At 37.1% G+C, this 13,514-nt stretch overlaps 1 protein-coding gene across 1 annotated transcript in view; it reads left to right on the top strand.

The window, feature by feature from the left end:
- Nucleotides 1-13,514, top strand: part of Kcnh5 (potassium voltage-gated channel subfamily H member 5) — a 261,532-nt gene that overhangs the window by 201,603 nt on the left and 46,415 nt on the right. Inside the window, exon 10 of the mRNA XM_042682565.1 lies at nt 8,325-8,521. Coding sequence (XP_042538499.1) covers nt 8,325-8,521 — 197 coding nt within the window. The remainder of the gene's footprint in view (nt 1-8,324; nt 8,522-13,514) is intronic.

Here is a 13,514-nt window from a genome sequence, read left to right as displayed (position 1 = left end):
AGTTTCTAACACGTAGGTTCAAGATTAGAACTACTTAAAATCCCTGTTGTGAACGTTTGTGTATAATCAGAGAAAACTGGTGGTTCTGAAAATTAAAAATCTGAGCTGTGAATGAATAATATTTTGCCATTTTGAGAACATGAAAATGGGACATTTTTTTTTTGCTGTGGTTAAGATTTTTTTCTTGTATGCTTATGGTTAAAAGTCAAATGTATTACCTGTTAAACCCTTCAAAGGGCTTTCCCAAGTTCCAGAACATTATTTCCTCTTATTTTTCTCACATATCTGTGGTTTTATAATATGAACCGTAAAATCTGTAGATTTGTCCTGCATGTATTAAAGCTCATTTGGATATGTTTATAAAGGGCAAATAAGTTGTCTGGTTTCTTTCTCTTTAATACATGTTTGCCTCAGTATAAATGTTCTTACTTTAAATGCTTAAGCATTGTTTATAGCATCATTTATCACTGGTTCAAAGTCTGTATTTTAGAGTTTCTCAGCCTACATATGTTTTGGATAATATGGAAGTATTTCCAACCCTAATAATATAGACTTCATTGCAAATACTCTCCCCAGCACCCTTAGATAAGTTTTGTTGGACCGCCCACCCTTCTTTGCTAGCACTTGGGCCTGAACTCAGGAAAGCATGCTCTCATTTAGCTTTAATTCCTAAAAACTCATTTGCTTTTGCCATATTTCATATAAGAACTATCATTTAGTATTTGTCCTCCTATGACTATTTTATTTCACTTAGCCTCATGGTTCCTAACTGCAACCTGAGCAGTGCACAGGATCTTGAACCAAAGAAAATTAGAAAGCACAGAGATGTAGACATAGACAGATAGAAAAGGGGGGAGACAAGGGGCCCAAAGCTCTCCTGCACTTAGGCCCTGAGACCCCACAAACAATCCTATTTGAGTTTACACAGGGAAGGTTACCATGGATACATGCAAAACATAAAGCACCTAAATTAATATTACAATCAGAGTGGGGCTCACAATTCTCATCCTAGCTACTCAAGAAGCTGAGATCTGAGGATCGTGGTTCAATGCCAGCCCAGGCAGGTAAGTCTGTGAGACTCTTATCTCCAATTAACCACCAAAAAACTGGAAGTGGCGCTGTGGCTCAAGTGGTAGAGCACTAGCCTTGAGCTGAAGAGCTGAGGGAAGTGCCCAGGTTCAGAGTTCAAGCCCCATGCCAAAAAAAAAAAAAAATTACAATGAGCTAAAATAGAGTATTTGAGAGACATGGGTTCTCTTATTCTTGTGAGACAGGAGACTGCAGTCCAGGGAAAGTCCAGACACAGTGTCCATATAGTGAGTCCAAGGTTAAGTTGTCAAGGTCCCTGACACAGCTGTCAGCCCAGTGAAAGCCTGGAGCAGGAGCGAGGCTGGAGGAGTGGCAATCCAGTCTCTAACCCTCTCCAGAGCTGTCTGTTTTAACCCTTCCATGGCCAGGTCTCAGCATTCAGAGTGCTGTCCAGGCAGCACTCCAACCTCTTAAACCTTTTCCAGGTCTCACAGATAAGCTTCAGAGGTCCCTACACTAATGCCCTCTAGGTTCATCCATGATGCTGCAAATGGCAGAATTACCTCCGTTTTAAAGATTGAATAATATTCCATTGTGTCCATATTTAGTATTTTAAAGAATGCTGCAATGAATATGAGTATATGATTATAGATATCCCTTTAAGATTTTGATTTCAATTCTTTTGGATGTATGTCTTGCAATGGGATTCGTGTGTGTGTGTGTTGGTTTTCTGGTGGTTGATTGGAGATCAGAGTCTCATGGACTTTCTTGCCTGGGCTGGCTTTGAGCCATGATCCTCAGATCTCAGCCTCCTGAGTAGCTAGGATTTTAGGCGTGAGCCACTGGCGCCTGGCTTAGCATTGGGATTCTTGAATTAATAGGTTAGAGTGAAGTTGGGGTTAGGACACCGAATGCATTAATTGAATGAGGTGAACCATTGTTTCTCTCAGTTGACATGTGTCAGTTGTAAGACTTAATTGTAAGATGAGCATTATTTTAGACTACAGGTCTAAAATCTTTTTAGAAAAACAAAGCAGAAGATCTTTTCTTATGGAGGATTAATTTAATTTTAACAAATATACAAACTATCCATTGTCAATTGTAAAGTTAATCTGTCCATGTAATTGTGATACAATGACAAAGTAAAACAAAACATCTTTCCAACTTAGTGGTCCCAAGTTAAAAATAAATGAATAAACAGAAAGCTCAAAAGTCATACTTCTAAACCATGAAAGTTCAATGCAGTGTTGTATACATGTCACCCCAGCTTTGTGGGAAGTATAAATAGGAAAATTGCAGTCTAGGGAAATATGGGGAAAAGTGAGCCCTTGTTAAACAATAATAATGAATGCAAAACAGGACTGGAAGCATGATTCAAGTGATAGAGTGCCTGCCTTACTTAAGCTCAAGGCCCTGAATTCAGTCCCCATTGCCACCAATTAATAAATGAATGAATAAATAAGGCAAAGGACTTGAACAGACACTTCTCCAGAGAAGACATAAAATTAGTCAACACCAAGCTGGGCACCAGTGGCTTTTGCCTATAATCCTAGCTACTCAGGAGGCTAAGATCTGACAATCAGTTCGAAGCCAGACTGGTCAGGAGAGTCTGTGAGACTCTTATCTCCAATTAAGCACCAAAAACAAAACAAGGCAAAACAAAAACCTGGAAGTGGAGCTGTGGTTCAAGTGGTAGAGCACTGGCCTTGAACAGAGTTCAAGCCCCAGGACTGGCACACACACACACACACACACACACACACACACACACACACACACTACTTCATACTAATTGAAGAGGTTCCTACTGTTATTAAATATCAGAGAAATAGGAAATATATTTTTATACTACCTCAGGACTATTAGGATAGCATTATATAAAAATTAGGAGATAATGAATGTTGATGAGTTTGTTTACTAGTACTTGTTTGGTAGAAAGATACTTTATACAGTCATTATTGAAAACAGCCTGGATATTCCTAAAGAAGTTTAAAGCATAGAAATACCTTATTAACTAGTTATCTGTCTTCTGGCTACAGACTCAAAGGAGATGAAATCATCACGAAAATGTCTGCACTCTTTATTCATTATATTACAACCAAGATATGGAAAGAACTGAAATGTCTCTACTGGTGTATGGTTGCATAACTTAATATTTTATATAATCCATTTTAGTGCCTTCACCCCCCTAATGCTTTGTGTATACAAAGCTATTGGGGCCACACACACACACACACACACACACACATTTTTGTTATTTATACAATGTGAACATTTCTCTAATTCATTTAAATAATCTATGCTATTTACTGATGGCACACACACACAAACTTATTTGAATGATCACATACATTATAGTATTCCCATAAATATCCACTGGAAACCACCTACATAGAACTCAAATGATATTTTAAGATCTATTGGGTATGCTAGTTAACTATTTTCACTAATGAATACTGTGATCATCTTTATGCATTTACTTTATCCATGTCATTAACTCACCAAATAATGTGTCTCGCAGTTTTCTTTTTTTTAAAAAAAAAATCTAGCTGTAAAATCAGCCCTATAGGGAACCATAATCCCAAGACTACTACAAACTGTATTACTGCTCTAATTATGTTAGAACTGTGTCTCTGTTTGGTCTTTAACATTTTTTTTCAATTTCCTACTACCCAAATCTTTAACATTCACTTCTATTTTGCAATCCTGTTTCCTGTGGTTTCACACTGAAATATTTCATAAGCCCTGATGCAGAGAACTGAGAAAATATAAATAAACCAAACAACAACTTTCATGTAGAGTGCAAACTTTGCTGCTATTTTAAGGATTTGAAAGAGGTTAAAGTTTGCCCAATCTCTAAACTGTTTATAGCTGAGACTACTTGCACCCAGCAGGAGCTGACCTAAAAACCAGCATTGAATATTCTATAGTAATGAATACCATAGGAATTCTTCTCGCTAAAAGGGTGTGCAAATGTTTGTGGTGGGAAATTGGGGTACTTTTCCCTTGGCATTCCATGTATAATTCCCCGCTTGCACGCCCATTTCCGCAGATTGTGTGAATGTGCATAAATATGCGTTATATACCTTGAAGAAAAACATGAGCCAGCTTAGCTACACCATCTATTCGACTCATTCACTGACTTGTAAGATGATTACTTGTAAGATGATTGTAAGTGTCTCATTTAAAGTATATTATGGGTAGAATTCCTACTAGGTGACAGAAAGCTGGATAAAGCAAACATAGTTTTGAGATGTTTTTATTAGATTTCTATCTGACATACATTGCATATTTTAATGGAGATTGTCATGAAAGTATCAGTGTGTGTATTATGTAATGTGAATTCTGTTGTAGGGAGCAGAATTAATTAATTTGGTAATTAAAACCAACATTAGCTAATTTTTTGTTTTATTTCTCAACAGGTTTTGGAGGAGAAGCAGGGAAGACAGTTTGTCACGAGTTAATAGTCTAGCTTCTTATTATCTTTTCCACATCATAGATTTACTTCCCCAGGATTCCAAAGAGATAAATATTTTAGGGGCTGGGTGTAGCTGAGTGGTAAAGCACTTGGCTAGCACAAGAGAGGATCTAGAGTTGATTCCCAGTACTGGAAAAAATAATAAATAATTTAAATTTAAAAGTTTTAGGTTAGAAATATGGTAGGAATTTTAATTTCATAAGCTTGGTAGAATCAATTGTAAATGTATATTTGAATGCCTTCACAATTAAAAATGGTCTATATTGGCATATGTATTGAATATCTTTAACCTCTTATGGGGACCTATAATAAATGTTTATGAACAATTATACATATCAAGGCATGTTTTATGAACTCAGTGTTATTAAAAAGTATAAGGAAGATATCTGTGAAAATAGTTTGCTGTTTTTAATAAAGTCTATACATAGTCATATGAAAAATTTGGAAATCATTGAGTAGAAGAAGAAAAATCATCAGCATACCCCTTGCAGCCAGTCACTGTTGCCATTTAAGAACACACTATTTTCTTTATATATATATATATATATATATATATATATATATAAATCATTATTATTGTTGGCTTTTATCACAACTTATTTCAACTTGCAAATCAACAACATCGTATGCTGTATATAACAACATAATTGTATATTTTGGTTCTATTGGGAAATTTCCTAAATAATTCCCAGAAGTGAAATTACTGAGTGAAAGGCATGGATTATTCCTGAAGCATACACTACATGTAAGCATAGAGTTAAAAAAGTAATGAGCACTTACAAATGGGTCAGAGATTGTATTATAATTGATCATTTTGAGAAAGAATCATAGAAATGAATCAAAGGGAAATATAAATCTTTTTTTCTACCTCTTTAAGGAAAATATAGAACAACAATGATAGAGGAAAAAGAACAAAAAGTAGATTAAGGTAGGCTGTTAGCAACATTATTTTTATAGTACCAGGGACTATGATGATCTAACGGTTATTAATGTCTTTGGTTTACAAAATTGTAAGACAAACTCACCCATTGCCCTATAATGCAGAGAGAATCTACCGTTTTTGTTTTTTTTAATACACCTGCTTCCAGGCTTTGTGTATGTTTGTGTGTTTGGTCTCTGAGGTATATACAGTGAGAGATTTATTTTTTGTGTGGTTTGACAAGCTGTGTTAATTATGTATGTAATATGAGCATTTCTCTGTCACTTAAAAAATCTATGCAACTTAGTGACTACACAATATTTCTTGATTTATTTATTTATTGACCTTTATGTTAGTCTACTTTATTGGCCTATTAAAAGTTTTTTTCTTCTTTTTAAAGATGGAGTCTTGCTGTCTTTATAGACTCTGTTTCAGGTTTCTTGGGAATTCACTATATAGCCCAGGCTAATCTCAAACTCCCAATCCTCCTACCTCTGCCTTGAGAGTACTGGGATTATTGACATGTACTATCAACCCCCTGATTTCAGTGGACATTTCTGTGTGTGTGTGTGTGTTTGTGTGTGTGTGTGTGTGAGCACGCGCACGCGCGTGTGTGTGTGCATAGACATGCACACTTGCATGCTTGTGCAAGACCTGGGGCTTGAACTCAGAGCCTGAGCACTGTCCATGAGCATTTTTGCCCAAGGATAGCACTTTATCACTTTAACCACAGTTCCGCTTCCAGCTGTTTTTGGTTGTTAATTGGAGATAAGAGTCTCATGGACCTTCCTGCCTGGGCGGACTTTGAAATGTGATCCTCAGATCTCAGCCTCCTGACTAGCTAGGATTACAACATGAGCCACCAGCTCCCAGCCTTCAAGGGGCATTTTTATAACTAAATTTAGCACCCTTGATAGTGTAATTAGAATAAATAATTGGAATCATTGGAATAACTTGTTCAAGAAGAATAATACAGACTTCTGAAACATATCATTCTGAAAGTATATAGGGTTCATCTTTTAAATTTTGATAATTAAATGATCTCCTAGGTTACCATACTACTTGTCCCAGAGACTCTAGCTTCATGCTTGATCACAAAAATCTCTCTTTGCATGAATATAAGGTCCTCAGGAAGTTTATTATTGTCACTAACTTCAAGGAATTTTTTAAATGTGTGGCTTTAAAAAAATATATCATTTTATTGTTATTATTAAGGTGCTGTACAGAGGGGTTACCATTTCACAATCCGGGTACTGCAAGGAATTTTTGGATGGCCAGAAATGAATTGCTTTGAACAAGTATTGTTCTATTATGGCTTATTTTATGCTGACCACATGATCATGGAGGGATTTTAACATCTCAGTATCAGGCTTGCTTTCATCCCTTATCCTGGAATGCCTCTTACGGTTGACTCCCAAATCCTGGTGTTCTCCCATAGCTGTGCGCCTATGTGGAAAAGTAGCCTGTAATAACACTCCATTGACCTTTCTCTGTTTCTGTGTCTCATTCTCAGTTCTCGAAAGGTATATTGTTCTTCTCTTTTCTCCTGTTAGTTCTACTTTTCATTGGAACCACAGGAGATATTTGTTCACTTCTGTGGTGTGAACACACACACACACACACACACACACACACACACACACACAATACAGCTTTGAAAGAATGCCTCTAGGAAGATTTTTTTCCCCTCTTAGTATATTCCTTTCATTTTTTCCACCTTAAAACTTTCCCTTTCCCAGAATTTGAACCAAGTGCAATTGACTACATGGGAGCCAGAAGCTCTTTGTGGACAGCCTCAATAGAGAGGCCTTTCAGAGTTATTCTTCATGCCCTTTATTGGTTGGCCAACCACGTATCATTGATTTGGAGTGATGAATGAGTGATTTCAAGACAGCAATGGTTGGCGCGCTCGAGTATAGCTGATTCCTAGATTTTTTTAAATTCTAAATTTGCCTGTAGCCCCTGTGGTACTCTTTATGGAACACTGTCTGGGATAATACATCTGTGAATCCCTCTCCATTTCTTTTTTTTTATTACTATATTTTTATTGTGAAATTACTGTACACAATACAGTGAAATTTGGGAACTTATATAACCACTTAATCACAATAAAAAATTTGAAAAAAAAATTGTGCCCCGAGATCCTGGATAAGGATTTGCAGGATGAAGAAGGGAAGGACAGCATTGAGAACCAGTATATATCATAGGCTGTGTGTGTGTGTGTGTGTGTGTGTGTGTGTGTGTGTGTGTGTGTGTGTGTGTGTGTGTGTGTGTGTGTGTGTGTGTGTGTGTGTGTGTCCTGGGGCTTAAACTCAGGATGAGAGAACTGCCCTGAGCTCTTTTGTTAAAGGCTAGCATTCTACCACTTGAGCCACAGCTCTATTGATCCTCAGATCTCAGCCTCTTCAGTAGGATTATAGGAGTGAGCCATCAGTGCCATGTTTTAGTCTTCTTAAAGCACCAACCTTATCATTGAATAATATGGTATCAATTCTATGTTTAGAAAGGCTATAACACAATCATCGTTTATTGCATCTTGTTGCCATCTTGTCCAGTGGAACAAGACCATGGATAGAACTCAAAATTTACCTTTGCTTCCTCTAGGCAGAATAGGAAAAGTCAAAGTGGGAGAAGATAGTGAAATTATTTGTTAAACGTGAAGGTTTTGACTTTTCCAATGAATTTCATTTTATTCATTCCATTCTATGTTTTCATCAAGAAGTTAATTCAAGGTGGTGTTACTTTACTCAGTGAACACATTGTACATTGATATTATATATAATTATGGTATATATTGTGAATATTCTAGAAGATCAATAGAATTAGTGAAACGGAATCATTCAGTTATGATAGGAACTCTTGTAGATACTTAAACATATACCTTATGCTGTTTTTCAGGGAAAGGTGATGTGTTTGGAGACATCTTCTGGAAGGAAACTACACTTGCTCATGCCTGTGCCAATGTCCGGGCGCTGACGTACTGTGACCTGCATATCATCAAGCGAGAGGCCTTGCTCAAAGTCCTTGACTTTTACACAGCTTTTGCAAACTCCTTCTCAAGGAATCTTACTCTCACTTGCAACCTAAGGAAGCGGGTATGTTGTTTGCTTCTACTTTTCCATATTGGTCTTAATAAGTTATGCTCCATCAGCTGGGCAATTGATGCTAGCTCATTTTTGCAACAATATTGTCCCCATTAATGCAGAGCAGTGCAGTATTCTTTGTCTTTGTATTTTGTTTCCTTTGTAAGGGAAAAGGGCACCATGGTGATACAAGTAAATATCTGAGTTTTTGTCATTTAAGATGATGCAAAATGAAATACAGATCAATGAATTGGAAACCTGGACTGTCATATAGTAAGTTCTTGGACTTTATACTACTGCTTGAAAATGAATAGCAGCATCTTTTATTTTATCATCTGAGTTTCTCTAATTCTGGAAAGGTCAGTCAAGCTGGTTGCCTATTTTACATTCCTAATGCTCTTTAATCCCGTCTTCTCATTTAATAATCAATTTGAAAAGCTTACCCTCCATTAATTCTTTCAAAGAACACTATCTCAAAAATTAATTAGCCACCCTGACATGTCCTACAATAGGTATAGGAATCCTTTACTCTGTACTGGGCCTGCAAATTTAATCTTCATTACCATTTTCTTTTTATTGATGAGTGTGACACAAATTTAATTTGCATAAAGAAGTCTCTTAGCTCTGATTTATAGGTCACTGAGCATTGGCTAGGGTTCTGTTCTTGCCAAGAGTGGAATACACATTTGGATAACTCCACTTAAGGAATTTCATCTAAAATGATTGCTTGTCTCTTTTGAAATAACAATGTTTCTTTTCTACTAACCCTTAAAGGAAATCTTCTTTGTAGTTAATATGGATGAAAACAATGAATCCAAGAGACAAATGAATGTCTGTACAATAGCAACATAGAAATGACATATGTTGTGAATGAATGTGATTCTTACTCCGGGTTCTAAGAGAAGACAAGACTAGTAGGAATATTATTCACACAGGCTGCGTTAAAATATATGAGCTATATTTGAATGATATTTTCACTTTATTATTATGGTAACAAGAAGTCATTGAATATCCAGAACCTCTGAGACAAGTTATGAGTTGTAGGAGAGGACAGAGTCTGTTAAGAGGGTCCCTGAGCTCAAGAAGCTTCAAGTATGAGTCTTGTGTGAAGCACCAGCAATTGAACATTAAGGCAATAATGGGTGTGGGAGAGCTGCCCAAATATTAACGAAAGGTGGAGCTTTCTTGTATGTTTGTTTATTTGTTAGGGAGCTCTGAGTCTCTTAAGTCTATCATCTACTTTCTATAATAAATATCACATCTGCAAGGCAGCCTGTTAGATCTTTGATGGTCTTACTCTGTTAAATCATGTATAACCTAAAATTGCCAACTTTGAAATCTACTATCATCCTGTAGCATCTTATCCAAGTCTCTTCCCATAATTCTTGCTTTCTATAGAGTACATCTTGTTCTTCGGACACATTGCTTACACCATTCTCATTTGATAATTACAATTTTCCTGTAAAATATGGCAGATAATTTTTACCTCTTAAAGCATATAAAGTAACTTGGAGCCAGAGAGATTAATATTAAGTAACAAACTGACATATTTGCAACACAAGATCTCAAAGGAGGATTTGGGTAGCCTGTAATCCATAATCCTAGCTGAGGAGACTGAGATCTGAGAATTGTAGTTTGAAACTAGTTCAGGTAAGAATGTTCATGAGATTCTTATCTCCAGTTAATCAGCAAAAAAACTGGAAATGGAGGTGTGGTTCAAGTGGTAGAGTGCCAGACATGAGCAAAAAGAAAATAAGTGATAGTATGAGACCCTAGATTCTAGCCCCAGTACAAGTTTGGAAAAAAAATAATTGTGAGTGGAAAGTGAATTTTGATTCTTCACATTGAATTCAACACAGAGCTATATTACTCTTTCTCCTTTCTCTTTCTTTCTCTCATCCACACACATACTCAGAGCAGACATCAAAGAGCAACAGAATTGCACACTCTTTTGATATATTTATGTACATAAGTCAAGATCCCATTTCCTGGGATGACAACATGGTATGTATTGGATTGAAGTTCGGCCATTAGGTATGGGTTGAAGAATGTAAGCAGCACACCCAGCTCACATGGTCCATTTCCAAGAATTCTTAAGATTTTAAATTATTGGTGTTCCTCCTCATCCTACGTAGTTCTTATTCAGTGATGTTGAACACCACTACAAAAGACAGTGAACACACAGAAGGTATAACTGATGTCCTTTAAAAGCTTTACACAGTTGGCCTTTGGGACTTGATTTTCAAGATGAATCCCATTACTCTGATAGGAAGAGCTCACTGTGCTTAAACTGTTCATGAAAACAATGTGATTACTGTAGAATGCCTATATTCTTTCCAGAAGGGTAGGATTTTGGTATGTACCAGGTAAAGAATGCTTACATGACTAGTCCCAAAGAAATACTCCAGGCCTTGAGTCCCTGTAGAAAACATTTGCTGTGTATTGTTGCAGCCATTGCTGGAAAAAATTAGGGAGATGCTGCCTGAGACTTGTACTGAGCACTCTCCTCACAGGCCCTTTCCTTTGCCAAGTTTGCTTTGTACTCTTAGGCCGCCATGAGCCTAGCTTGAAGCTGACCCTATGAGCCCTCCTTGTGACTCCTCCCCACAGGGGGATGTCTTTAAGATCAGCAGTTATCTCTTTATATAAATAAGAAGTAGTATTCCCAGAGTCCCTCAAATCTGCAGATACATTGTTAATTCTGTTGGAACCTTCCCCCCTCCCCCACACACACATAAAAGACGAAGGCGTCTACAGAGATTATGTTTTATGAGTTTAAGGAAATGAACCATTTAGAAATCGGTGGGCATGTTTGTCCATGAGACTGTCAAGAGACTTCCATTTCCTTGAAGCTTAAAATAAATGTTACATTAGCACTTATGGCTACATTAAGCACGGTTGAGATTTTGAATTATTTCTGAATATTTTCTTCACTGCGAAGATAGCGAGAACATATTTTCCTCCAGATTGACTGCTTAAATAGGATGAGGGTGGGATTTGATTTGCTATTTTTTGTACAGCTTCCTGATGAGACAACTTTGTTGAAGTGTGATACAGAAAATATTGGCTGGTTCACTATGAATTCAGTTTGCAGCCATAAGGTACCTGCTGACAATGGTGGGTCAGATGGTAAAAGCCCCAGTGTCTGCTCTCCAGGAACTTACAGAATAATGGGAGGTTATGTCTGATTCAGATAAATAGTATAGGTAGGATACATACCAAGATAAGTAGGACACAAAGGAAATGAATCTAGTTCATCTGAGGAGAGGAGGCAGAGAATGATTCTAAGCAGGCTGTGACAACAGTAGAATTGCGACTTCATTTCAAAGAATGTTCTAGAATAAGCAAGGATCTTGTCAGTCATCTCTTACAATTTATTTTCTTATAGATGAAAACATTGAAACCCAGAAAATTTTAAGTGATTTCCTCGTTTTTAAACATTTTTTATTTTATTTTATTGTAAAAATGCTGTACACAGGGGTTCTAGTTACATGAGTAAGGCAATGAGTACATTTCTTGTTGAGCATTGTTACCCCTTCCCACTATCCCTTCCCTCCCCCATCTCCCTCACCCCTCCCCACACCCCCTGAAGTTGTACAGTTCATTTCTTTTTTATGATTTTTTTCTGAAAAGTTCATTTCTCATATACTGTCTTGTGGGTGTCCTTGTTCATTTAGCTAGTTAGTGGCAAAGCTTGGACTGGAATCCACATTCTTTGACTCCTATGTTGAGCGTATATCTACTATTTCACCCAGATTTAAAGCTTTTTGTCAAAGGCTGTGAGAAAAATTCAATACTTGGTTGTGTTCAGTTTTAATAGGGAAGAAAGATATATGGCAGGGGTTGTAGGTGACTCGTAAATTGATTTCAGTGTTTGTCATGCTGTTGCTCAGGAAAAACTAACAATGGAACAGAAACAAGCATACAAACAAGCCATAAGCAATGCTTAGAGTCTGAGAAAGGACTTTGATACTGAGCATGGTCGAGTGTGTGTGGTGTGGCTCAGTGTGTGTGCCAGCAGTATTGTGATAAATCTCAAGTTAGTGCCTCCTGGACCTTTCTAAAAGCATCATTGAAGAGGTGTTACTATCCATGATATGCTTGCTAATGATGTTGTACTGGGCTGTTTGTCCTCTTGCAGATAATCAGGTAAATTCTTTTATGAATGTGCTGGCTGCTATACCACTTAATATAAATATATAGAAAGAGAAATCCTGGCACAAAACCAAAAGCAATAGTTTTTACATTTATAGTTTATTTTTAAAAGACATTAGCACTTTCACATAAAAGTTGTGAAAAATGTCATTGTACCACCACCTATGGTGATTATGGGTATTAAAAACATTAGTTGGCTTGAGCATCAATGGTTCGTGCCTGTAATCCTCACAACTCAGGAGATCTACAGATTGTGGTTTGAAGTTGGTCTGGGCAGGAAAGTCTATGAGACTCTTAGCTCTAATTAGCCAGCAAAAAGCTGGAAGTGGAGCTGTGGCTCAAATGGTAGAGGGCTAGTCTTGAGCAAAAATGCTAAAGGATAGCACCCAGGTCCCAAGTTTAAGTCCCAGTTCAGCACTCCACACCTCCTCCCCCTTCAAAACAAGTAGCGACAGAGATGATGATAGATGAGAGCAAGAGAGACAGACAGAGATGATAGAAGAAAATGCTCAACATATTGCATGTAAAATTGAGGATATCTGAGGTTGGTCGCAGGAAACAGGAAAACAAGGAATAAGCTTCTGTAGACACAGGTATTCTGAGAAGTTACACCTTTGTTTTCCTCCCCTAAGAGTATCCTCCTGTAGTCTGTTTGCATGTGAAAACTTAGAGGACTTTTAGGTTATCATGTCCAGTTATATTGTAGATCTTGCATTGCTTGTCTCTCTGAGTTTGGCTTACCTTACTTGGCATGATTTGTTCTAAGTCCATCCTTTTCACTGCAAATGATGTGTTATTCTGTCTAATGGCTGAGTAAAATTCCATCAACACTACTTTTTTTGATAGAGCT

The sequence above is a fragment of the Dipodomys spectabilis genome, unplaced genomic scaffold, assembly GCF_019054845.1.
Source record: "Dipodomys spectabilis isolate Male_0828 unplaced genomic scaffold, ASM1905484v1 ptg000073l, whole genome shotgun sequence".
Lineage (NCBI taxonomy): Eukaryota > Metazoa > Chordata > Mammalia > Rodentia > Heteromyidae > Dipodomys > Dipodomys spectabilis.
This window is presented reverse-complemented; position numbering and strand designations above follow the sequence as displayed.